General features: G+C 51.0%; 8 protein-coding genes across 8 annotated transcripts; 6 read left to right on the forward strand and 2 right to left on the reverse strand.

Annotated features, from left to right (window-relative positions):
- Positions 1-176: 176 nt before the first annotated feature.
- On the forward strand, positions 177-1,748 carry PFICI_12954 (uncharacterized protein; the record flags this gene model as incomplete). Its single annotated transcript, XM_007841535.1, has 4 exons — positions 177-330; positions 421-606; positions 666-1,104; positions 1,163-1,748. 4 exons carry the CDS (start codon positions 177-179, stop codon positions 1,746-1,748), a joined length of 1,365 nt encoding a protein of 454 aa, XP_007839726.1.
- Positions 1,749-2,606: 858 nt separating this feature from the next.
- Positions 2,607-3,482, forward strand: PFICI_12955 (uncharacterized protein; the record flags this gene model as incomplete). Its single annotated transcript, XM_007841536.1, has 2 exons — positions 2,607-2,727; positions 2,869-3,482. 2 exons carry the CDS (start codon positions 2,607-2,609, stop codon positions 3,480-3,482), a joined length of 735 nt encoding a protein of 244 aa, XP_007839727.1.
- A 1,991-nt stretch (positions 3,483-5,473) lies between these two features.
- On the forward strand, positions 5,474-7,013 carry PFICI_12956 (uncharacterized protein; the record flags this gene model as incomplete). Its single annotated transcript, XM_007841537.1, has 2 exons — positions 5,474-5,517; positions 5,627-7,013. 2 exons carry the CDS (start codon positions 5,474-5,476, stop codon positions 7,011-7,013), a joined length of 1,431 nt encoding a protein of 476 aa, XP_007839728.1.
- An 822-nt stretch (positions 7,014-7,835) lies between these two features.
- PFICI_12957 (uncharacterized protein) lies at positions 7,836-10,011 on the forward strand (the record flags this gene model as incomplete). Its single annotated transcript, XM_007841538.1, has 3 exons — positions 7,836-8,217; positions 8,275-9,773; positions 9,835-10,011. 3 exons carry the CDS (start codon positions 7,836-7,838, stop codon positions 10,009-10,011), a joined length of 2,058 nt encoding a protein of 685 aa, XP_007839729.1.
- Positions 10,012-10,173: 162 nt separating this feature from the next.
- PFICI_12958 (uncharacterized protein) lies at positions 10,174-10,659 on the reverse strand (the record flags this gene model as incomplete). The annotated part of the gene is made up of 1 exon (XM_007841539.1): positions 10,174-10,659. The coding sequence occupies one exon, from the start codon at positions 10,657-10,659 to the stop codon at positions 10,174-10,176; it is 486 nt and encodes a 161-aa protein (XP_007839730.1).
- A 1,288-nt stretch (positions 10,660-11,947) lies between these two features.
- On the forward strand, positions 11,948-14,967 carry PFICI_12959 (uncharacterized protein; the record flags this gene model as incomplete). The annotated part of the gene is made up of 5 exons (XM_007841540.1): positions 11,948-12,092; positions 12,441-13,205; positions 13,264-14,503; positions 14,567-14,648; positions 14,716-14,967. 5 exons carry the CDS (start codon positions 11,948-11,950, stop codon positions 14,965-14,967), a joined length of 2,484 nt encoding a protein of 827 aa, XP_007839731.1.
- A 385-nt stretch (positions 14,968-15,352) lies between these two features.
- PFICI_12960 (uncharacterized protein) lies at positions 15,353-17,788 on the reverse strand (the record flags this gene model as incomplete). Its single annotated transcript, XM_007841541.1, has 1 exon — positions 15,353-17,788. The coding sequence occupies one exon, from the start codon at positions 17,786-17,788 to the stop codon at positions 15,353-15,355; it is 2,436 nt and encodes an 811-aa protein (XP_007839732.1).
- Positions 17,789-18,899: 1,111 nt separating this feature from the next.
- PFICI_12961 (40S ribosomal protein S3) lies at positions 18,900-19,901 on the forward strand (the record flags this gene model as incomplete). Its single annotated transcript, XM_007841542.1, has 2 exons — positions 18,900-18,922; positions 19,136-19,901. The coding sequence occupies 2 exons, from the start codon at positions 18,900-18,902 to the stop codon at positions 19,899-19,901; spliced, it is 789 nt and encodes a 262-aa protein (XP_007839733.1).
- Between the last annotated feature and the right edge of the window lie 1,810 nt (positions 19,902-21,711).

The following is a 21,711-nucleotide window of genomic DNA, read 5'->3' on the forward strand; positions in this document are numbered from 1 at the left end:
GATGGCGTGCTTAAGATACGGGCCTGTGCAACCAACACCCACCCTTTACTTTGCTTATCGCAGCCGACTTCGCTCTCCTGGAATCCTCATTGTCCACGGCGTAGATTTGTGCCTTCGCACTTCGAGGTGTTTTTCTCGCAAATGAGCAATGTTTCGGCCGTGAATATATACTCGCCATGACGGGGGACTCTCGAGGTGCTGCCACCAACAGCTCGGAGAAGAGCGATCATGCCGTGGTCAAGGTGATCAAGGCAGTTGCCAAGTTTTGCTTGGACAACTGGTTGGTTTTTGGTTTTGGAATCGCAACTTTGCTTGCGTACCTTTTCCCCAGTCAGTCTATCGGACCTGTATTTCATGGTAGAAGAGAAGAAGAAGAAGAAGAGGAAGAAAAGGTTGTGCTAACATTGTGCCTCTTCTTAGATGTCGCTGCACATGGCGGTATCATCCGCTCAGAATATTCAATTCTTTACGGTGCCATCGCGCTGATCTTCTTCATCAACGGGATGCAATTGTCGCCACAAAAGCTCAAGGAGCATATCAAGAATTGGCGATTGCACATACTTGTCCAGGGGATCGGGTTCATCATCATTCCTGTAATCATACTGAGTAAGTACAGTCACGGAGGCTCGAGCAGGGAACAAGCAATACTGAAAGTGCATGCGTAGTCTTGATTCGCATCGTGATTGCTGCCGGAGGACTCAGGTCGGGGACCATTGATATCACCATGCTTGTTGGCATGGTAGTTGTCAGCACTTGTCCCACCACTATCGCGTCCAACGTGGTCATGACCCGAAACTCGGGGGGAGACGAAGCAGCGGCGATCATCGAAGTCGTTATTGGCAACGTTTTAGGACCGTTCATCACCCCGGGATTGACATTTGCGTTCATTCCGACAGACTCTGATTTTGACCATGTGCGGCCCGCGTCTCCCTCCACTCTTGGCCCCATGTATGCCAGTGTCATGAAGCAGCTGGGTCTCAGCGTCTTGATTCCGTTGGCCGTGGGCCAGATACTTCGCTGGACATGGCCGAAGCGAGTCGAGTGGACGCTGAGGACGTTTCGACTGGCAAAGGTTTGTTCCTTGTGTATGGTTCTGCTTGTCTGGTAGGTCTTGATGGTAGTTGTCCGTTAGAACGTAGAAGAAAGACTAACAGGGTAGCAGGTCAACCTTTTCGGGCGCCTTCAAAACCGGCGCACTTTATGATCTGCCAAAGTCCTCGGTCATCTTCAACGTCTTGATGAATTTGGCATTGTACATGATTTTCACGGCTGTGTGTTACTATGCTGCTTACCCGCCCAGGTTTCTATGCAATTGGATCAATGCCTGGGGCGCTGACTCAAAGGTGGGAGTTCGCCTACCTCGAATCGTCCGGAGAATCCTCGAGTGTAAGAGAATGCCAAAGGAACAGGTCGTTGCTGTGTGTCTTTGCGGTGCAGCAAAGACGCAGGCGCTGGGAATACCTCTGGCGGATGCCATGTGGGCGCAGTCCGAGGACCTCACCAAGTCCCTGATCCAGATCCCCATTTTGCTCTACACAATGGAGCAGGTGTTTACGGCACAGTTCCTCACTATTCTGTTTCGCTGGTGGTTGCAGAGGGATAAGAAGAGGGAATCTGATGCAGAGTCGGAAAATGGAGGCGATCTACATTTGCCTGCTGACAGCAACGGAAACGATGATCAAGCCGGCCAGTCTCAGACCGGCGAGAACAAACCAGTATATTCTCCAGAAGAGAAAGCCGTGGCCTAGAATTTTGCCGCTAGTATCATGATGTGCTGCTTGAGCGAAGATGGCAGTGACAATCAAAAGATTCTTTTTCTTCTGATGTGAGAATTTGGCATGTGTTTGTCGTTTCAAATCAATACTCCAGTAAATGATTGTGACTTATTCTCTTTCTTTCTTGGTGAAGGGATGTTTTGTTTCCGGCCTACAGTACTCTGTACAGTGGGTACGGGCCAAATGCATCTTTTAGTGAAACTTAGCATGGCCGCTGCCCACTAACATTGTAGCGGACAAGCAGCTGCACGTTCTACCAGAGATTACTCGGAACAACCTTGGAAGGCATGGGTGGCAAGGAAGGTACATGTACTATGTAGGCGGGTAATAACATCAGAAAGGCTGTGATTCAGCTTCAACCTTTTGCTTTTGGACCAGTTCATTTGTTCATTCACTCTTGTTGATTGTTCAAGTCCGGGAAAATCGTGACCATCTGCTTTGAATGCACATGGCATCCCCACCCTCCCTGGGTCCTAAAGAAAGTTCCCGAGCTTCAAGCTGGAGACCATTCCGTCATTGTGTCCCACTCGAGTTTTAGGTGGGCTGATTTGCTGATCTCACTGCACCCAAAGTTTCCAGGCGCTGCCAGTTGATTCTGTCCATCACCTTCAACTTCTGTCACATAAAGCTTCCGTCAACCCGTCGCAAAGCCAATTGGTGTTGCTGGCCATTGAGCCAGGCTTTGAATGCCTTCTCAGCTCCCGACTACGTCCTTCCGACCAAACTAGAAAGAGAGAACACTATCGGCGCGGATAACCATCTCTCTCTCTCTATACTAAGCGTCGTCTTATTATACGTACTACCAAGACTATCTAGACCATACCAGTCAACATGAGCTCCGATAGAGCTTTGCGGGGCAGCTGTCATTGCGGGCGCAACCAGTATATCATCCGGATTCCCGGAGCTTCCACTAACGAAGCTCAGGTCTTATTTGACACGAATGTTACGCAGAGTACGTTCCTTTTTTCTTTTTTTTTTTTCTTTCTCAATCCTTCTTTTTTCTGGGATACAAGAAGAGCCCCGAGATCATCATACATGCCATCGAAATAGGCAACAAGGAATAAATACTAATGTTTGTCTTCTCAATCGCCAGGAATCGCTTCTGCTACACCACTCTCTGCCTTTCTTCGGGTACCTCTCACCTGGTACCACAGCCAGACCTTTCCATTCTTTCAAGATGAATCAAGATCGGCTATCCGGCGGGTTTACTCCCATCCGTCAGAGGAACATACCCAAAGACACTTCTGTGGTTTCTGCGGCACTCCGATCTCCTACTTTACAGAACAGCCCAGAAGCGAGGCGGACTATATTCAGCTAACCCTGGGCAGTCTGTTGACAGAGGACCTCCATGATCTGGAAGAATTGGGCCTCCTCAACGAGGAAGAGGAAGAGGACGTCATGGATATTGCGCCTCCAACACCAACGGCAAGCACTGGACTGCAATTGATCGGGCGCGACTTTACGCACATTCCATGGTTTGAAAGCTTCATTCAGGGTAGCCGCTTGGGCAACGCTCGAACAAGTCGAGGCGTACAGCAGAGCCGTGACGGTACCACACGCGTGGAATGGGAAATTACCGAGTGGAACGGGGAAGACGACGACGATAACAACGACAACTTGGATGCATCTGAATCCTCGGCCACTGGCAAGAGAAAACGTAGAGACACGGATCAACCCAACCTTTCTGCTCAAGCCAGCGCATTGTGAGCTGGCTATGCGCAATACCGTGTCACCTTCAAGGCAGCCAGGTCCGCAGGCCCGCACGACTGTATCGTAAAAAGAACTGGTGAAAAGTATCTCTCGGCTCGGCATTCTACTTGTTTCCACCTCGTGGTAACGACCGGTAGTCCTAGGCGATGAACACAGCAACTGCTACCGTAACTGAAACGCCGTGTTATGGTAGCTATCTAGTGACAGGAAATCTCAATGCTCTTCTTTGAGGGAGCAATGACCCGAGTTCCCCGAGGCGACTTTCACATGCATGATAAAAGGGAGTTATTAGGCGAATAAGCAGATAAAAAAAAAAAATCTCGCTTGGTTTTGGTTGTTTCCATGATTTATTACGGCTCAGCGCCGGAGAATTTGTATGCTGGCAAAGTCTAATCAGGCGTTGGATCTGCACGACAATCGGCACTGCTTGCCGGAGAAGAGCGTAGCGGTATATCATGTATAACAGAGCACATTATGCAGACGTTTTGAGCCTCGACGTGCATCAATTGTGACAGACGTGGTAGGATTCCGGCCAATACTCCGAGGCCTCAGCTGCAGGCGCGGGCACCAGTGGAAGCAAGCAGTACATGATGTCCGTCAGATATTTTGTCGTCTCAGTATACTTGCGGTATAGGGCCGTTGAAGATCATGGCAAACCAATCCCGCCGCTTGTTCCGGTTCTGGCAGTAGTCGCCTCGATCAGATGCATACCCGTCGTGATAGTGTTGTGCGTCTTGCAGTGCCACCGGAAAATTAAGCAAACACGGGGCATGCTTCATCTATAATACAGGCGGGTTATTTGACTGCCGCATTTTATTCCATATGCGTTCAACAAAAGGCCGCCGCAGGATTCATCCAGTCCAGGGAATGGGCCGGGTGGTTCAGCCGCCTTATAGCAGCCGCCCACCTTACTCTTGGCTGAAGGGGATGGGTCCTGAGGAGTGCTGTTTCAGCTTCACGTCTGCCAATCTGACTGCTCGAATTCTGCATAAGATGCCTTCAAGATTGCCGCAGGCAGACGAGGCTCCCTACTTGTGACAAGCGGGCGACTGGGCCCCTGGTCTGCTGGACTCAATGCAATATCGTCCCGAACCAAGGGTATGGACGATAACAAAAAGCAAACATTGGGCTGGAGATGCACATCTCGCCTCGCTCGCCCGCCGGCCTAGAGGCCAGGTATACTACTACATAGCTATAAGAAGACCATGTGTTGTTTCGAGGTCGTCCTATCTGGCCACTCTGCGCATAGCCGAAGTTCTGGCGGGCCACTGCTTTGTAACCTTCCCTAGCTTCCGGAGAGGCGGGCCGCAACATCGATACATGGTTCGTGACTTGCACATTCTCTCCCGGTGCGGAGGAGCTCGCGCTTTTCAATTGGGGGTGGCCTCTCGCGAGACGGTCCCCCCAAATTTCCCAGTCCCTCCTTCTGGGTAGGTACAGGTAGGCAAACTGGGCAAGACTCTCACTGCTTGAGTCCCCTGGCCCGTACCTACTGTACCTCATGTACTGACCCTAATCCTCGTTCTTAGCTGCTCCAAATTACCCCGCCGCGGGGATCGTGGCTCTTGGAACCGAGTTGGAGAAACTGCCATCAATTGGGCCAAAGTACATTTCGGTCTCGACGGTCCGACACAAGAGAATTGGGAAAGGAGTCACTGCATACAGCGCCTCAATGGACAAGACTCCTGATACGTATAAGATGATGCTCTCCGCCAGTCTCGAGATGGCACAGGTTTTCATACCTAGAAGCGCGTTATCTTTCGTTCGCCCTCCGTCTCTTGCTGAACTCCGCCCCGACGGCCAGCCACTCCGATCTTGGCACGCAGCCGAGCACTATAGCTGGATATTAGTTATTTCTCCCAGAGAGGAGCCCTGAACCAACCGAGCGAAATAGACGCCCGCAAATAGCCTAGCAGGCACAACAACGGCAACAACAACAACAACTCTTATCATCTTGCTTACCTTTGCTGATCCGAGCCGATTCGATCATGTCTTTGCCCGCAGATTTCCTGTGGGGGTTTGCCACCGCCTCGTGAGTGACTTGCTGAGCTTTCATTCGTGTCCAAATTCCATCCCCATTGGGGTCTTTATTACTAGCTTGGGTATGCCGCGGAGGCTGACCTGCGAGTTTCCCCTTTCAGCTTCCAGATCGAAGGAGCCACCAAGCAAGACGGCCGTGGCCCGTCCATTTGGGACACATTTTGCGAAATTGAGGGCAAGATTGCACATGGGGCGAATGGAGATGTTGCTTGTGATTCGTACAACAGAACCGCAGAGGATATCAAACTGCTAAAGGAGCTTGGTGCAAAGTGCTACCGCTTCTCTCTTTCATGGTCCCGTATCATCCCTTTGGGTGGCCGAAATGACCCAATCAACCAGAAGGGTCTTGATCATTACGTCAAGTTTGTTGATGACCTGCTCGAGGCTGGAATCACGCCTTTCATCACACTCTACCACTGGGATGCTCCAGATGCGCTCGACAAGCGGTACGGCGGCCTTCTCAACAGAACCGAGTTCCCTCTGGACTTTGAGAGCTACGCACGTGTCGTTTTCAAAGCCATTCCAAAGTGCAAGAACTGGATCACCTTCAACGAACCATGGTGCAGCTCCATTCTTGCCTACAGCACTGGCTACTTCGCTCCTGGTCACACGTCTGACCGCACCAAGTCTCCCATTGGAGACAGTTCTCGAGAGCCGTGGATCGTCGGCCACAACTTGCTTGTTGCTCACGGAAGGGCCGTCAAGGTCTACCGCGAAGAATTCAAGCCTGCCAATGGTGGCCAGATCGGCATCACCCTGAACGGAGACTACACATACCCCTGGGACCCAGAGGATCCAGAGGATGTCAAGGCCGCCAACCGTAAGATTGAGTTCGCCATCTCCTGGTTCGCAGACCCCATCTACTTTGGCAAGTACCCGGACTCGATGCTCGAGCAGCTCGGTGATCGCCTCCCTACTTTCACAGATGAGGAGCGTGCCTTGGTACAGGGTTCCAACGATTTCTACGGCATGAACCACTATACTGCCGACTACGTCAAGCACAAGACGGGAGCTGCTCACGAGGATGACTTCCTTGGCAACCTCGAGACCACCTCATATGACAAGAATGGCAATTGCATTGGCCCCGAGACCCAGTCTTTTTGGCTGCGCCCCAACCCTGAGGGCTTCCGCGGGCTGATCGTTTGGCTAAGCAAACGCTATGGCTACCCGCCCATTTATGTCACGGAGAACGGCACCAGCATCAAGGGCGAGAATGATTTGAAACCGCCAGAGATTCTCAATGATGAGTTCCGAGTCAAGTACTTCCACGACTATGCTCATGCTCTGGCCAAGGCAGTCTCTGAAGACGGTTGCGATGTCAAGGGGTACATGGCCTGGTCACTCATGGACAATTTTGAGTGGGCTGAAGGTTATGAGACGCGATTTGGCTGTACCTACGTTGATTACGAGGGAGGCCAAACAAGAACAGCCAAGGAGAGTGGCAAACAAATGAAGGGTCTGTTTGACAGTCTCATCAAAAATGACTAGTTGGACAACGACACTTTGAAGGATATAACAAATGTTCATTCTGAATATACAACGATTGATGTGACCTAGACTTCTCACACTTGAAAAAAACTTCCATGTTGCATTGCAAACCGTGCATAAGCCATGTGAACTTTTTTGATGTCTTCTTATGCATTATCTGAACATATGAAAACGTAGTCTAGAATCTGATACATCCCCCACCCCCCGGGCTACATATGTATATCAGTCGCTCTACGAATACGATTTCGGTGTATCCAATGGCGCTACGTATTGTGCTCCCCACATATATAATCAACACGAACGCCAACGCTCATCACTGATCCACATGCCATGTTTGTTCATCAGCGTATCCTTCTCAACTTATAAGCTGGTATCAAAAGAGCCAACATGTCCACATTACGACTAGATGGCGCTATGAGACAGGTTTAAAACAGAAGATCTGCAGTTGGATCATTATCCTAGATTCGATAGGTGGGTGTCAAACGATATTGACTTTGTTGGGCGAGCAACAAACAGGGCATGGCCCGTGGGGCTGATCAAGGTACCCCGTACAAATTAAGCGCCGTACTGGACCAGATAACATAGCAGCGCCTATACTGTCCTATGAGAACCATAGGCGCCCACGATGTGTATAACCTGGAACCAACATTCTAGCTACATAGTTTTTATATTACCAACGAGAACCTGCTATTATTAGGTTAAAATTTACATTATATAGTCCGGTAGCTACAGTTCAAGAAACTCGAGAACCAATGACTATTACGAATGACAATATCTGGATACGCATATAATACCTCGAGAAAACTGTCAGACGATTTAAACATGCAAGAGTTATTAGGCTTCAACAAATCACGCGCGTCGGAGAAGAAGGTGGTAGCGCACACAGCTTCTCGCAATGTTCTCCCTCTGCCACGAGCGGAAGCTCTATGCAATTGGTGCCGCTACGATGAGCAGCAATACGTTATAACATCGGCGGAAACTAGAAGGTCCGGACAGATTTCGAAACCACTCAGTCGACTACAAGAAGGTGCCCAGAAAGACTGTTGGGTGTGCAAGGCCTTTCTCAAGGCAACCGCATTGTGGCAAAAGGTGGATCACGTCGAGTTCCAGCGTCTGCGTGCGATCAACGTGCGATTTGATGCCGAACGTGTCACAATAGGAGCCGGTTCCAAATTGCCAAAGATACAGCTATTCATCGCCAAAGGTCTGCTTGCGAGCCAATAGGTCAATTCTCCGTGCAATAGCTAATATGCAATCACAGGATGCCCAAACGTCTTCAGATTCAACCCAGATTCCGAACTGCCGTCCCGCCCATCCTCGGCACAGACCATGAACTTCATCGCTTACAATCTCAATTCATGCCTTCACAGTCACAAAGCTTGTCAGAGATACCAGACTCAGTTAGCTTCGAAGATTCATGGAAATTGGCCAAGTCGCATCTTGCAAATCGACGCAAAAACCTGGACCATCCGGCTTGTGAGATTTGATCCAGCGGCTCATGCGAAGTATGTAGCCTTGAGCTACTGCTGGGGTGATCAAAAGGGCCAGCTCACCTCAAACAAGTCAACTCTTCCAAAACTCCGAGCTGGTATCAGCGTGCAAAAGTTGCCTGCAACGTTGAGAGATGCTGTCACCGTCACGGCCACCCTGGGCCTCAGGTACATTTGGATTGACTCGATCTGCATCATACAAGATGACAAGGACGACTGGAAACAGGAAGCGGGCAAAATGAGTACCGTCTACGCTCAGTCCTTGGTCACCATCATTGCGAGCTCGGCCGACTCGTGCAGCGAAGGATTCCTGGAAAAGGACCGGGCCTTCTCGACCGAGGTCAGCAGGGTCCGTGTGCAGCACCGAGAAGCAGAGGTGCGCGCGCGAGTCCTCTACGACTGGGGCCACCACCGGGGAGGCCCGCAGTCGGACGAGAGCGCCCGTCTGCGCTGGATGGACCCCGTCGACTCTCGGGCCTGGACGTTGCAGGAGCGCGTGCTGTCGGGTCGGTACATCAACTTCACCTCTGGAGAGGCCCAATGGGGGTGCGTCTCCTGTAGAGCCTGCGAGTGTGGCCAGCCACTGTACGGCAAGCTGTACGAGACGCTGCCCGATGCTGAAAAGTGGTTTCGCATCGTGGAGGAGTACTGCACCCGTAATATGAAGTTCGCCACCGACAAGCTCGTAGCCATTGCGGGCATGGCGAGAGCCATGGCAACGGTACTGCAAGAGAAGTGGTATGTGGCCGGGCTCTGGTTGTCCCCTACATGGACGCCTCTGACGCTGCAGTCCTTCATGTGGAGGCGCAAGATTGACTCACCTCTGACTGTGTTCTACAACGAATATATTGGTCCCAGCTTCTCGTGGGCCTCCCACAGAGGAGAGCCTGTGCACACGGACAAAGCATCATTCTCTGGATGCACATTCCCGTCCAACATTCTTAATGTTGATATTCAACTCTCCACCACGGACTCATTCGGGAGTGTCAAAGGTGCATGTGTACGACTTCGCGGGCCCCTGATCGCTGCCAAGCTGAAATGGGACAGTACCACCAGATATGAGGATATGAAGGTCGGTATCAAAATTGGGCAATCCGCTCAGAGCTATTCAGGTGGATGTCGAGTCGACGGCCTTCTTGAATCAGTCATGTTGAAGAAGGGTCAGCACGCTGTTAGGAGGCGATGCGAAGGCAGCGTTGCTCAAGATGTGAGCTTTGAGAATGTCGATGTCTATCTGCTCCCAATTCTCGTTCGCAAGCTGGATTCCATGGTAGGTTTTTCCGGAGAAGCAATGACACAGAATGTGCCATGTTGACTGACGTTGATCATAGTCTGGCCAAAAGCCGCAGACCTATGCGGCTGGACAAGGCAGTCCAACACGCCAAGCCGAGTGCATACTCCTTGCACGGTCACTACAATTCCCCGGCTTTGAACGTCTCGGAGTATACACAATATCTCAGTGGGACAAGTATAGCAGTACCCCGTGTGTAGAACTCAGTATGTATTAGGATGATTACGGTCTCATAGTCAGGAATTGGCTCATTGTATAGTACGATGCATAAATTGAATTTATATGACTTGTCGAAATATGATTCTCTTGGCAAACAGTGCCCTCTATAAACATCTCATGCCCGATGCGTTTCCGTCAAAATCAATACCCGTGTTCCCATTTATGCACTGCCGGCACCACCAATCTTGCGCTGGTGCACGCTGAGGGCGTGGTTCTCGAGGGTGGTGCGAACCTCGACGGCGACGAGCTTGCCGTCAACGGCCTTGAGCTCGAGGATGGTGACCTCCTTGCCCTTGACCTCGGTGGCCGAGGGGTCGTTCTTGAGGACTCTGCTGTTGATGGCCTCAAAGATGACGGTGCGGGTGCCGTCCTCCTTGCCAATATCGTAGGCGGCAGTGACGGTGCGGGAGAACTTGGCGAGCCTCTCGACACGCTTGACCAGGCCCTGCAGCACTTGGCCGGCCGGGGTGGGGTCGTTGGAGTTGGTGACAAAGGTGGTCTCATTGTTGAAGAATTCACGGACGGGCTTTGGGGGCTTGCCGAGGGCGTCCCAAGACGGGATCAGCTCCTTGAGGAAGAGGAGGCCCGGGGAAGCACCGGCCGGAATGGCGTCAATGGAGCCGACGTGAACGCTTGCAGAGGCCATATTGAAGACTGTTTGGTATGTGTTTATACTAGTGTTGCTGGACAAAAAAAAGTACCTTGTAATTGAGAAGTGAGCAGTGGAGATCAAGATAAGAACAAGCTGACCAGTAGTTGATGAGATGGATGATGTGATTTTGGGTTTCTCTTGGATCTATCACGGCGAGTCTGAAGCTCTCTTATACGGAGGTGGTCGATCGGCTTTTCCGATCCTGTGTTGATGTAGCTTCAAGCCCCTCCATATTCGAAGCGACCCTAATATTCATGCATTGATACAGGTCGCCCGCCTATCTCCAAGAAGCAGCTCTTGGCGGGGTATTCTCACATGCCGGCCAAGCAGCGATTGGAGGTCAGGGTGTTCCATAGACGCAGGTACGTCGGAAAGACAGTCACGTCTGTGAGCGCCTCAGAGGCGGAAGTGACACGATGTACGTCACAGCCATAGCTCATTCATTTGCTTGTTCTGACAAGCGTCTCTGCAGGAACGTCGAGAACCATACGATGCAAGATGTGAGAGGTGGCCGAACCGGGCAACCATTGACCATTTGGGAAGCTCAGACGGAGCGTTGACTATACTGAGATGGTGGTCCGCCGCACTTTAAAAGAGATCCGATTGTCGATTTGTGGATGGACCCCTTTTTTCTCGACTATCTTTTATTATGAGACGGTGTTCGGGGGCGGGTTCCGGAATGATGGAGCCTTTGGGCACACCTATCTCAAGCGTACCTAACAGAGGTTACAGTTTTGGATTCATGTGAATGAATCTCCAACAAGAGACGAGTAAACGAGAAGAAGCGGGGGCCCGCCCATCGGAATTGAGGGCAAGTGACTGACTGTATTAGGTAAGCATGCAGGGGTCAACTTGGCCTGCAACTCAACCCACTGTAAGCGGGTCCGAGCGCTAAACAGCTCAAGCTAGCAGTGGTGGAGTGACTGACATTCACAGCTGACAACTGTGCCAGGATCAGAAGAACTTCAGTGAGTTGCCAACGAGCTAGGGTAACGTCACCGCGACGAGACGAGGCATACAGAAACAGACTGCAGCTGACACGACCCGAGCCGTCGTCTGCATCACAGCCACTGCCTACCTACCTACCCATCTGCCTGCCTGACCTCTCTCATACTGTAGCCTGGCCGATCTTGTATTCAGCTGCAGCTTCGGGGGCTATCTGCTAACAGCCTTTCCCAAACGATTTCTTATCCGGCTTGCTGGTAGCGGAGTTCTGTGCGTGCTCGACTACGTGTTCAGACTACCTCTTGTTTACTTCCCAGGATCATGAGGTGACCCCATAATGGAGGCAGCTCATCCCACGGCAGGATGGGAGAAAGTCGGAGATCGGTTCTACCGCAAGACCCAACTCTATACAGCAGTCTTTGACCGGGATCTTGATCTGGAGAACTACATTGTGGCTGGTGCTCCATACGGAGGTGCCATAGGTATGCCAAACCGCTTTCCTCATGCTCATCTCTTCTCTTCTCATGCCTCTTACGATCGTAATGCTCTCTTGGCTCTTGATATGGATCCATGTCATTTAAACTTGAAAGAACAAACCCCCCCTGATGGTCCAAGTGGCCGCCGATATTGCATCTCTCGTCAAGTCTTTGCGGAGACTGTACACCACAGATAGATGATCAGGCATTAAGCCCGATACTCGTGTTTGGATGATGGGCCCCGCCTTCATCATCACATGCTCATACAGGAAAGAGAGCCATGTTGATCAAGCGACGTCGGCCTCTGTGACGTCGTTCTACTTGCCATTCTCATCACACTAACTCAACACACAGCTCTCTACCGAGATGAGACCAAGCTACAGACACTCAGGGCAGCAAAGTCATCCAAGCCGAGCATCGAAATCTACAGCTGCGCGGGCAAGCTGTTGAAAAGTATAGCCTGGGACAAGGGCTCCATCAAAGGACTGGGCTGGTCAGAGGACGAGAAACTCCTAGTCGTGAGCTATGACGGCACCGTCCGTTGCTACTATGACCTCCAAGGCGACTTCACCCAATTTTCTCTTGGGCGAGGGGCGGAGGACTTTGGCGTTCACTCGTGCAAGTTCTACAATACGGGAATGGTGGCCCTGCTCTCCAACAATGCTCTAATCTCTGTTGCTTCATACGACGAGCCCCGACCGAAGCAGCTAGTGTCACCACCAGAGGGTGAGGTTCATGCCTGGACTCTGGTTTCTCCCAGATTTACCCTCTCCCGCTCGGTCGAAGTGTTGCTGAGCATCAACAAGACCATTTATGTTGTCGATGCTACAGACTGCGAAGATCGATACCTCGATATTGGGCCATTCACGCAAATAAGTGTATCGCCGAATGGCAAATTCGCGGCACTGTATGCTGCTGATGGCAGAGCACATGTCATTACTGCCGATTTCCAAAGTCGGCTTAGCGAGCATGATTCTAAGTCCAAGATTCCACCCAAATATCTCCAATGGTGTGGCAACGATGCTGTTGTCATTGCATGGGATGATGAAGTCAACATCGTTGGGCCCAAGAATGCCGTAGCCTCATACTTTTACGACGGAAAAGTACACGTGCTTGCTGGTAAGGCTGCCTACCAGAGTCATGTATAGGAAGGCCGCAAACTAAACACTTGATACAGACCACGATGGTGTAAGACTTATCACTAATGACGTTTGCGACTTTCTGCAGAAAGTCCCCGATGTTACCGACGAAGTTTTCCGATTCGGCACCGAGTCACCGGCCTCTATTCTCCTCGACGCGGCCGAGCAACTCGAGAACCAGTCTCCCAAGGCTGATGACAATATTCAGCTCATTCGGTCGAATCTTGTTGAAGCTGTCGATACTTGCGTGGCCGCTGCAGGGCATGAGTTCAACGTTTTCTGGCAGAAACAGCTGCTGAAGGCTGCTTCTTTTGGCAAGTCGGTTCTCGATATATACAACAGCGATGATTTCGTGGACATGTGTGAGACGCTTCGTGTTTTCAATGCAGTTCGGTATTACGAGGTCGGCTTGCCTCTGTCGTATGAACAGTATCAGCGTCTCACCCCTGAAGGACTGATTCAAAGATTAATCAATCGCCATGAATACCTCCTGGCACTCAAGGTGGCCGGCTACCTCCGACTACCAACCGACCGCATCTACGTGCATTGGGCCTCTGCCAAGGTACGCACCGGCTCAGAAGATGACGAGGTCATCTGTCGCATGGTCGTCGAGAAGCTTGCCGGCAAGCCTGGTATCTCCTTTGAAGCAATTGCGCGGGCCGCCTATGACGAAGGTCGTGGCCGACTTGCCACGGAGCTTCTGAACCACGAACCTCGTGCCGGTCGTCAGGTTCCATTGCTTCTGAGTATGGAAGAAGATGAGATTGCTTTAGACAAGGCCATCGAAAGTGGCGATTCAGACCTCATCTTCTTCGTGCTGTTGCAATTAAAGAAGAAGTTGCCCTTGGCAGCGTTCTTCCGAGTCATCAATGCTCGCCCTGCTGCTACGGCCCTCGTCGAGTCGTCTGCAGCTTTGGAGAACGACAATGCATTGCTCAAAGATCTTTATTACCAAGACGACAGAAGAGTAGATGGAGCCGGCGTTTTCATACGTGAAGCACTGCATCAACCCGACGCCCGTACCGCTGGTGACAAGCTTGCCCTAGCCGCCAAGTTGCTTTCTGACTCGAGGGACAACACATTTGAGATTCAATCCTTGAAGGAGGCCACGGTCCTGCTTCGAATGCAGGAAGCTTTCGATCGAGACTTCTCGGACAGCTTTACCGGCCTGAGCGTAAACGAGACGCTCTTCAAGCTGATCAGACTCGGTTATCATAACAAGGCCAAGAAGATCCAAAGCGAGTTCAAGGTCCCCGAAAAGGTTGCTTGGTGGATTAGGTAAGTCGGCCTTCTTGAAGTACTAATACCACAAGACTATACTAAATGATTGTCGCCTTACAGGTTGCGAGCATTGGTTGCCAAGCGTGATTGGAATGAAATTGAGGAGATTTCAAAGACCAGAAAGAGCCCAATCGGTTGGGAGGTGAGTTTCTTCCATTGCCAAATACTTGAAATTTTTTATAGGCACACAATGCTAATGATCTTAAAAGCCATTCTTCAATACCATCCTCCAAGCAGGTAACCCTCGTCTCGCCGCAGTATTCATTCCCAAGTGTCAAAACCTTGAAGCCGGCGCCACGGTCACCATGTACGAGAAGTGCGGGATGCGCGTCAAGGCTGCCGAAGAGGCGGTCAAGACAAGGGACGCTGAGGCATGGCTACGTCTCCTGGAAGCTGCTGGAAGAAACACGGCAGATGGTAGGGAGATTGAGAGGTTAGGTGCTACCGTGTTCAAAAAATGAGACAGGTAGGCAGCCCCTTTCCGGTGTGTACAGATAGTATAGATGCACAACCCAATGTGGCTTGCTAGATGAACATGCACGTTGTGAAAGCTAGCAGAAGAAATATCATCCATAATCGTGATCATCATGAATTCTCGCTATCTAATTGCTCGAATGTGTTCGCTTAGGAAGAAACCACTGCCTGCTCTGAAACAACATAATGCTTGAGATGCTTCTGAGTCCTCTTCATTTCGTTACGTTACTATACAATTATGTTCGATCTGGACTTGGTACTCCTTCTTTCAAGTCACAAACACATCGTGTAATCGCATATATGCCCCCCAAAATCTTGTTACTGGGGTATTCATCAGAAACCTTTCCATCAGTGAGTGGTAAATTCGAGTGTTTATTTCATCTCGAGCCCATTGTCTTTGTTGTCACCAAGTGGTGGTGTAGGCATTGGCAAGTCGGACAATTCTCGTTCGGCTCTTCGCTTTTCAACGCTGCTTGGGATGACACCGCTAGGAGTGCCAGCGGCTGTACTCGACTGGGCACTTGGTACATTTGGGTGACCACCAAAAATGCCACCCATGCCCAGATCTAGTCCAGCAACGCCATCTCTGAGCTTGGCAAGATTGGACGCAAACGCTCCAGGTGAGTCGGCACTAGCACTCTTGTGGAGACTGGCATGTCCCTCGCGGGCTCTGTAGTCTGGCGTCAATGCTTCATGCGCATTTTCGACGCTGGTCAGCACGCTCGTCGATGACTTGAGCCCCGGCGTGGGTGTCTGCGTTGGAGCTGGACTTCTACTCCTGCTGCCTGGCGCAGGGCTCGTCGACATGTTGTTGCTATAGTTATTGACACGCTCTCCACGAGCTGCCGCTGCATCAAGATAGTCGTTCATCTCGGCATCCGCACGGCCAAAACAAGAAGCCCACCATCGAATCTCACTCAGGCGAGGGAATATGAGTCGCTCACGACCAGACTGGCGGTCGTCCACTGTAGGATCATATTCTGGGTTGGAGAATTCCTGTTTGCGGGAGAGGAAGTAGTCCCAGACGCTTCTGGTGCGTTCGGTAGCTTTGTCGTCCTTACGAGACTTTTCCGAGTTCCAGAGGAATGTGCCGTATTGCGCCGAATAGAGATGGTAGAGAAGTCGACGGAGAAAACGTTCATTGAACTCAAAACGAGTAGGGTGCTGGCGGTGGAGCTGATATGTCGCATCCAGGAACTGGTGGAAGACCGGTGATATCTCATTGGGACGTGTTGTCTCACCCTCGCCACGTTTGACCTGTGAGGGATCATCCGTCGGCGATGGCACGTCATCGGAATCCATGCTCTCATCCCTGGAGGCGGTTTTCTTGTTGAAAAATCGAGTCGCACTAGCAAAAGCCTTCTCAAGAGCTTCGCCTGCCCGTCCGTCAGACTCGCCGGGTTGGAGAGTACCTCCCGCGCCGCCGTCACGTTCAACCGTGAACCATTTTTCATGGCCCAGGGGTCCAGAGCGCTGATGAAACATGTGCCCAAATGACAACCAATCCTTTTCCACAAGTATGATGAAGCCTTCGATGGTGCGATAAAATGGGTCAAGCATGATCTGCGAAAGGGCGGATAGCTGGCTCGTTCGATCCCAACCATCTGAGCAGTGAATTAGAACATGAGAGTGCCGAACACCGACTTGGCGAGCAATCAGCGCTGACCCATCCAAAACACCGCTGATATGTTTGAGCCAAGCACTCTTTTGAAGGAGCTCCCGGTTCGGCGGTAGACGACTAATATCACCGTCCTTGATGGCTTCTATCACAGTGTTGAGTGACTCGCGCATCACGTGGATGTTGTCAATGTTGAGATAGGCCTTTTTGGCAAAGTTATAGTGGTCCATGTTCTCGGAGCCCTTTCCCATAGCCTGCATAACAACAGCATTGATAGTCGGTCGAGCGTCCACGATCAAATTGCTTTGCTGTGCCCCAAATATGAGTCGCTTGCCAGTCTTGGGATCATAATTCGGGTCTCCGGCCGCCAATAGCTCATCTTCGAGCTGTGCTGTTGCCAAGCTCTCAGAGTCGAGGCCAGGGTCTCGAATATCAACTTGGCTCGAGGACGGACTCGGCTCGGCCGTTCCGGTATTAGAGATGTCGAGGCCGTTGAACTCCACTGTGGCCGAGGCAGAAAAGCTTGCGCTCACGATCCTTTCATCCTGCGGGCTACGATTGCCCCTGATACCAACACATGGCTGTGAGCTTCGCGTGATGGAGCAGTTGTTCAGCGAGTGAAGATACGTCAGAACTGGTATCCGCTGCCGCGATCGGTATGGGCCAGCATGCTTGAGGACATTGTCCGAGATCTGCGTGGGAACCACCAGCAAGCCTGGGTACGTTGGGGAGAAAGCATAGTCCTTGTTGATGGTAGATATTCTCCAGCCCCTGTCCTGGGATTTGCTGCTAATGCCTTGTCTTCTGAACTCTGTCTTTGGGTCGTACATTTCCCAACCGTTGAAGGGCTTCTCCTGCTTGAGTGGTTGGTAGCTGAAGGCATACAGCTTCTCTATTGATCCTAGGCGACATGTTCTGTTGCGCATGCATTCAAAAGCTTCACGTGCGCCTACATCATCCTTGAAGTGGAAGCTGATGAACGTGAAATCGCGACATCGTATGCGTATCGTGGACGGTCTGCCCGAAGCCGGCGGTGAGGGTCTAAAGTTGCAGTAGTTGAGTATGGGGTAGGCGATATAGAGCTCGCGAGTTTTGGGGGCGTTCAATGGTAACTTGACGTCGGCCGGGGGGTTGTTGGGCATAACAAAGACAATGTGGTGTTCTGCCAGATGCAAATCACCTTTATGCATCTCGCCCCCGCGGATGGCCTCAACATCGTGTATCTGGCAGTCGGATCAGCGGGACCGCCGGGATTGTGGAAAGTAAGAGGGAACAATGTCCCCCGGTAAATAATACTGACCTTTTTGACCTGCATCTTCAGTTTTATGCCTGCCTCGAGGGCAGTTCGAGCACAGAGAAGAACGTGTATTGTTGGGCTCGGCGCATTGGCGGACGCAGACGTCGAGGGGCAGCTGTGCCACGATAAGATAATGACTGCTTTCGAGTTTCTAACAAATGGACATGGGCCGCGTGTTGCAAAGCGGGCGTGCAGATCGGGTGATTTCAGTTTAATGTACGCTCTTGGAGGGGGCAAAGAAGAAGAAAAAAAGAGCGGCGTCACGTTGGATAGGTGAATCCGGTATCACGCATGCTCTGAATAGGTGATGTAGACAGACAGTCAGTGAATTATTTCTTTGCTACGTGCTACCAAGCAAGAATTCAACCAAATCACACGCCTCGCGTGGTCATCGTCACCTCCTAGGACGCAAGCTAAGATGTGAGTTGGGGGTCCCTTTTTTAGTGAGTAGCCAGAAGCGCGGGGCAGTTTCTGAACGTCTGGGCAGCCCGCGACGTCACATGCACTAAAAACGACACACTATGGTACCGGGCAGTTGGCATTTGACAGCTCCTAGGGCCCAAACCGTCTGCTGAGAATTGTACCAGGCAGGCCGGTGCACTCAGGAGATACTTGAGAAGAGCCTTACCTAATGTAACGTCTTTGAAGTCTTCTTATCGATAAGACGAGTGACTGCTGAGGGAGCAGTGGGTCTCATGTGTACTTGCCCGCTAAATGCAAGTGAAAAAATATTGGCAACTGGAAATCTTTGCACTAAAGCGGTATCAAACCCCACATTCTGGTTCGCTAGTGGTACTGCGCACCGCCTGGCCTCTTTCACACACACAAACCCTAGAATTTGATCAAAAAAATCCGGGCCTGGTCCAATCGCTGTGCTCCACCACAATACTTTTCGTGATCTCTGCGACCCTCATCCCCGGCCGTTCACGACAACCAACACCCAACGAACCCGAGACCTCTTGATCGACTTTTTTCGCCAGTCAATCAACCACCAAACCGTCAAAATGGCTGTCCCGGGCACTCAGATGTACGTCAGAAGAAACACCATTTCCTTATTTTCAGAGAGCAAGAGACGAGGGGGGGAAGCGAGTCGATGACGCGCAAACGACTTGGGTCAGGATCTTGTCTTGGAATCATTCCAACGACGACCTCTTCCTCCAACCCGACCTACGAACATACACACCATGATATTGACTACAAGTTGAACACAATCATGTACTGACTTGCCTTTCTTCTCTAGCTCCAAGCGCAGAAAGTTCGTCGCTGACGGTGTTTTCTACGCCGAGCTGAACGAGTTCTTCCAGCGCGAGCTCGCTGAGGAGGGTTACTCTGGCGTCGAGGTCCGCGTCACCCCCACCGTCACCGACATCATCATCCGCGCCACCCACACCCAGGAGGTTCTCGGTGAGCAGGGTCGCCGCATCCGCGAGCTCACCTCGCTCATCCAGAAGCGCTTCAAGTTCCCCGAGAACAGCGTTTCCCTGTACGCCGCCAAGGTCCAGAACCGTGGTCTGTCCGCCGTCGCTCAGTGCGAGTCCCTCCGCTACAAGCTCCTCAACGGTCTCGCCGTCCGCCGTGCCTGCTATGGTGTCCTCCGCTTCATCATGGAGTCTGGCGCCAAGGGTTGCGAGGTTGTTGTCTCGGGTAAGCTCCGTGCTGCCCGTGCCAAGTCCATGAAGTTCACCGACGGCTTCATGATCCACTCCGGTCAGCCTGCCCGCGACTTCATTGACAGCGCTACCCGCCACGTCCTGCTCCGCCAGGGTGTCTTGGGTATCAAGGTCAAGATCATGCGCGGCTCCGACCCCGAGGGCAAGGCCGGTCCCCAGAAGTCTCTCCCTGACGCCGTCACCATCATTGAGCCCAAGGAGGAGCAGAGCGTCATCCAGCCCATGTCCCAGGACTACGGCGCTAAGGCCGCCCAGATGCAGGCCCAGGCTGAGGCCCAGCGCGCTGCTGAGGAGGGTGAGGCTGCCGAGGAGGCTGCCCCCGCTGAGGAGCAATAGATCTGAGGCAATCGGTGTTGGGTTCCCTCGGTTCAAAGAAATGGAAAAATGGCATAATGAATAGCATGTGAGGATGGTACGACCAGGCGTTTGTCTTTGCATTGCTAAAGGAACGGCAAAATTTGGCAGTTACTGTGAATACACATGGTTCACCAAAATGATTCCCATTTTCCCCAGTGAACCCCCCGACCATACCCATCTACGATTGAGGCCCAGACAGGCAAGTGAATTGAATAAATAAAACTCACAAGGCAAAGTCAGGTGCCGCATACGCAAGCCGTGAAATAGTACTTGCCTCCTGTGGCCCCAGCATAACTCAATTATTATTTCGTGGAGTGCCTGGTGACTGAATGGGAGCCGATCCAAAGTATCTCAGACCAAACTTTGACTCTGCGGCGCCATAGCTGCCCGTTCACATAAGGCCGCAGTGGATATCTCAGATTCTACCAGCCATCTGAATCTCTTCTCACAGCCTTGTGGACTTATGTACGTATGCCTTGGCTACCCTGTGTTGCAAATTCCGGCTACTCAAGCCTGACGATGTGCCATTGAACTCGCCAATGAATCGATTTGGCTACGCAAATTTGAAACAGGGAACCATACTGTTAGAGCTGTAAGCCAGTTTACATATAAAGAATCAACCCCGTGAAGTTTGTGTATTGGAAAAAGTAAAAAGACCCAAAATGACGATCCATACAACGAGTCTGGCTTTGACCAAAGCATTGGTGCTATTGCCATCTTAAAGAGATGCAAAGTTCTAGATATCCAAAACAGAAATAGATGAGTATCACCACGAGCTTAGGCTGACGGACTATTGAAATACATGTAATACATTTCATGTGAGTTTCTGAATTATATATGCTTCACGAGAGTGCCGTCCCTGTTGCTAATGGAATCTGTCGAGTAGTCTTCCACCTCCCATATGCAGCAATGACTTCACAGCCACGGAAGACGAGAGGGCTAGACACGTATCATAATACTTGACTGGGCCCTGCAATGTTTAAGAACTCGGGAATGTAGTAGCTTCGTTCCGTTATGCTTAAAGCTCATATTATGCTAGTTGCAAAGAGTTTTATTCCTCCTACTAAGGCTTTGCCATCTCTGGACTTACATACTAGGATATGAGTCCGGTTGGATACTCACTATTATACAGAATGCCGCGCAAGATTTCAACCATTGGATGTTCCTGCGCCCCAGATTAATGTCACAAATGTTCTCTAATTTTCGTTTTAGCTATAACCCACTCAATATATGTGAATGCCAATTTATGGCTTTATAGATATCGTATAATCTTCTAATCTTTGCCTTTGATGGAGACAAGGACTGATATCAGACGGGTTACATGGCCAATTTGTTTCCAGAACAGGCAACGGACAAAAAAGGACCATTGGCCATGATGACGAAATGTGAGGTAAAAAAAAAAAAAAAAAAAAAAAAAAGGAGATACAAGAGAAGGAGCAAAAAGATCCAGCTACTGGTATCGCAGTACTAATTGGAACAAACTTGGAAACAAGAAAAAAGTGAAAAAAGATAGCACCACTCCGTTTCGATCGGAGGTCCTCCGGGTTATGAGCCCGGCGCGCTTCCGCTGCGCCATGGTGCTTTGTGATTTGTTGTTGAGAAAAAGCACGTTATTATGACTCTTGTCATGTAGGTGGATCTGGTTGCTGAGGAAATTTTTTTGGCGGTGGACCGACCATAAAACGCTCATGATCAAGTTTGGCCCTACCAAAGAGTTGCTGGGCCGGCCACGACATGTTTTTCCCAAGACAACATGACGTTTGCGACCAAAGCACTGCTCATCACCATC

Source organism: Pestalotiopsis fici, assembly GCF_000516985.1.
Source record: "Pestalotiopsis fici W106-1 unplaced genomic scaffold PFICI_Scf_10, whole genome shotgun sequence".
Taxonomy (NCBI): domain Eukaryota; kingdom Fungi; phylum Ascomycota; class Sordariomycetes; order Amphisphaeriales; family Sporocadaceae; genus Pestalotiopsis; species Pestalotiopsis fici.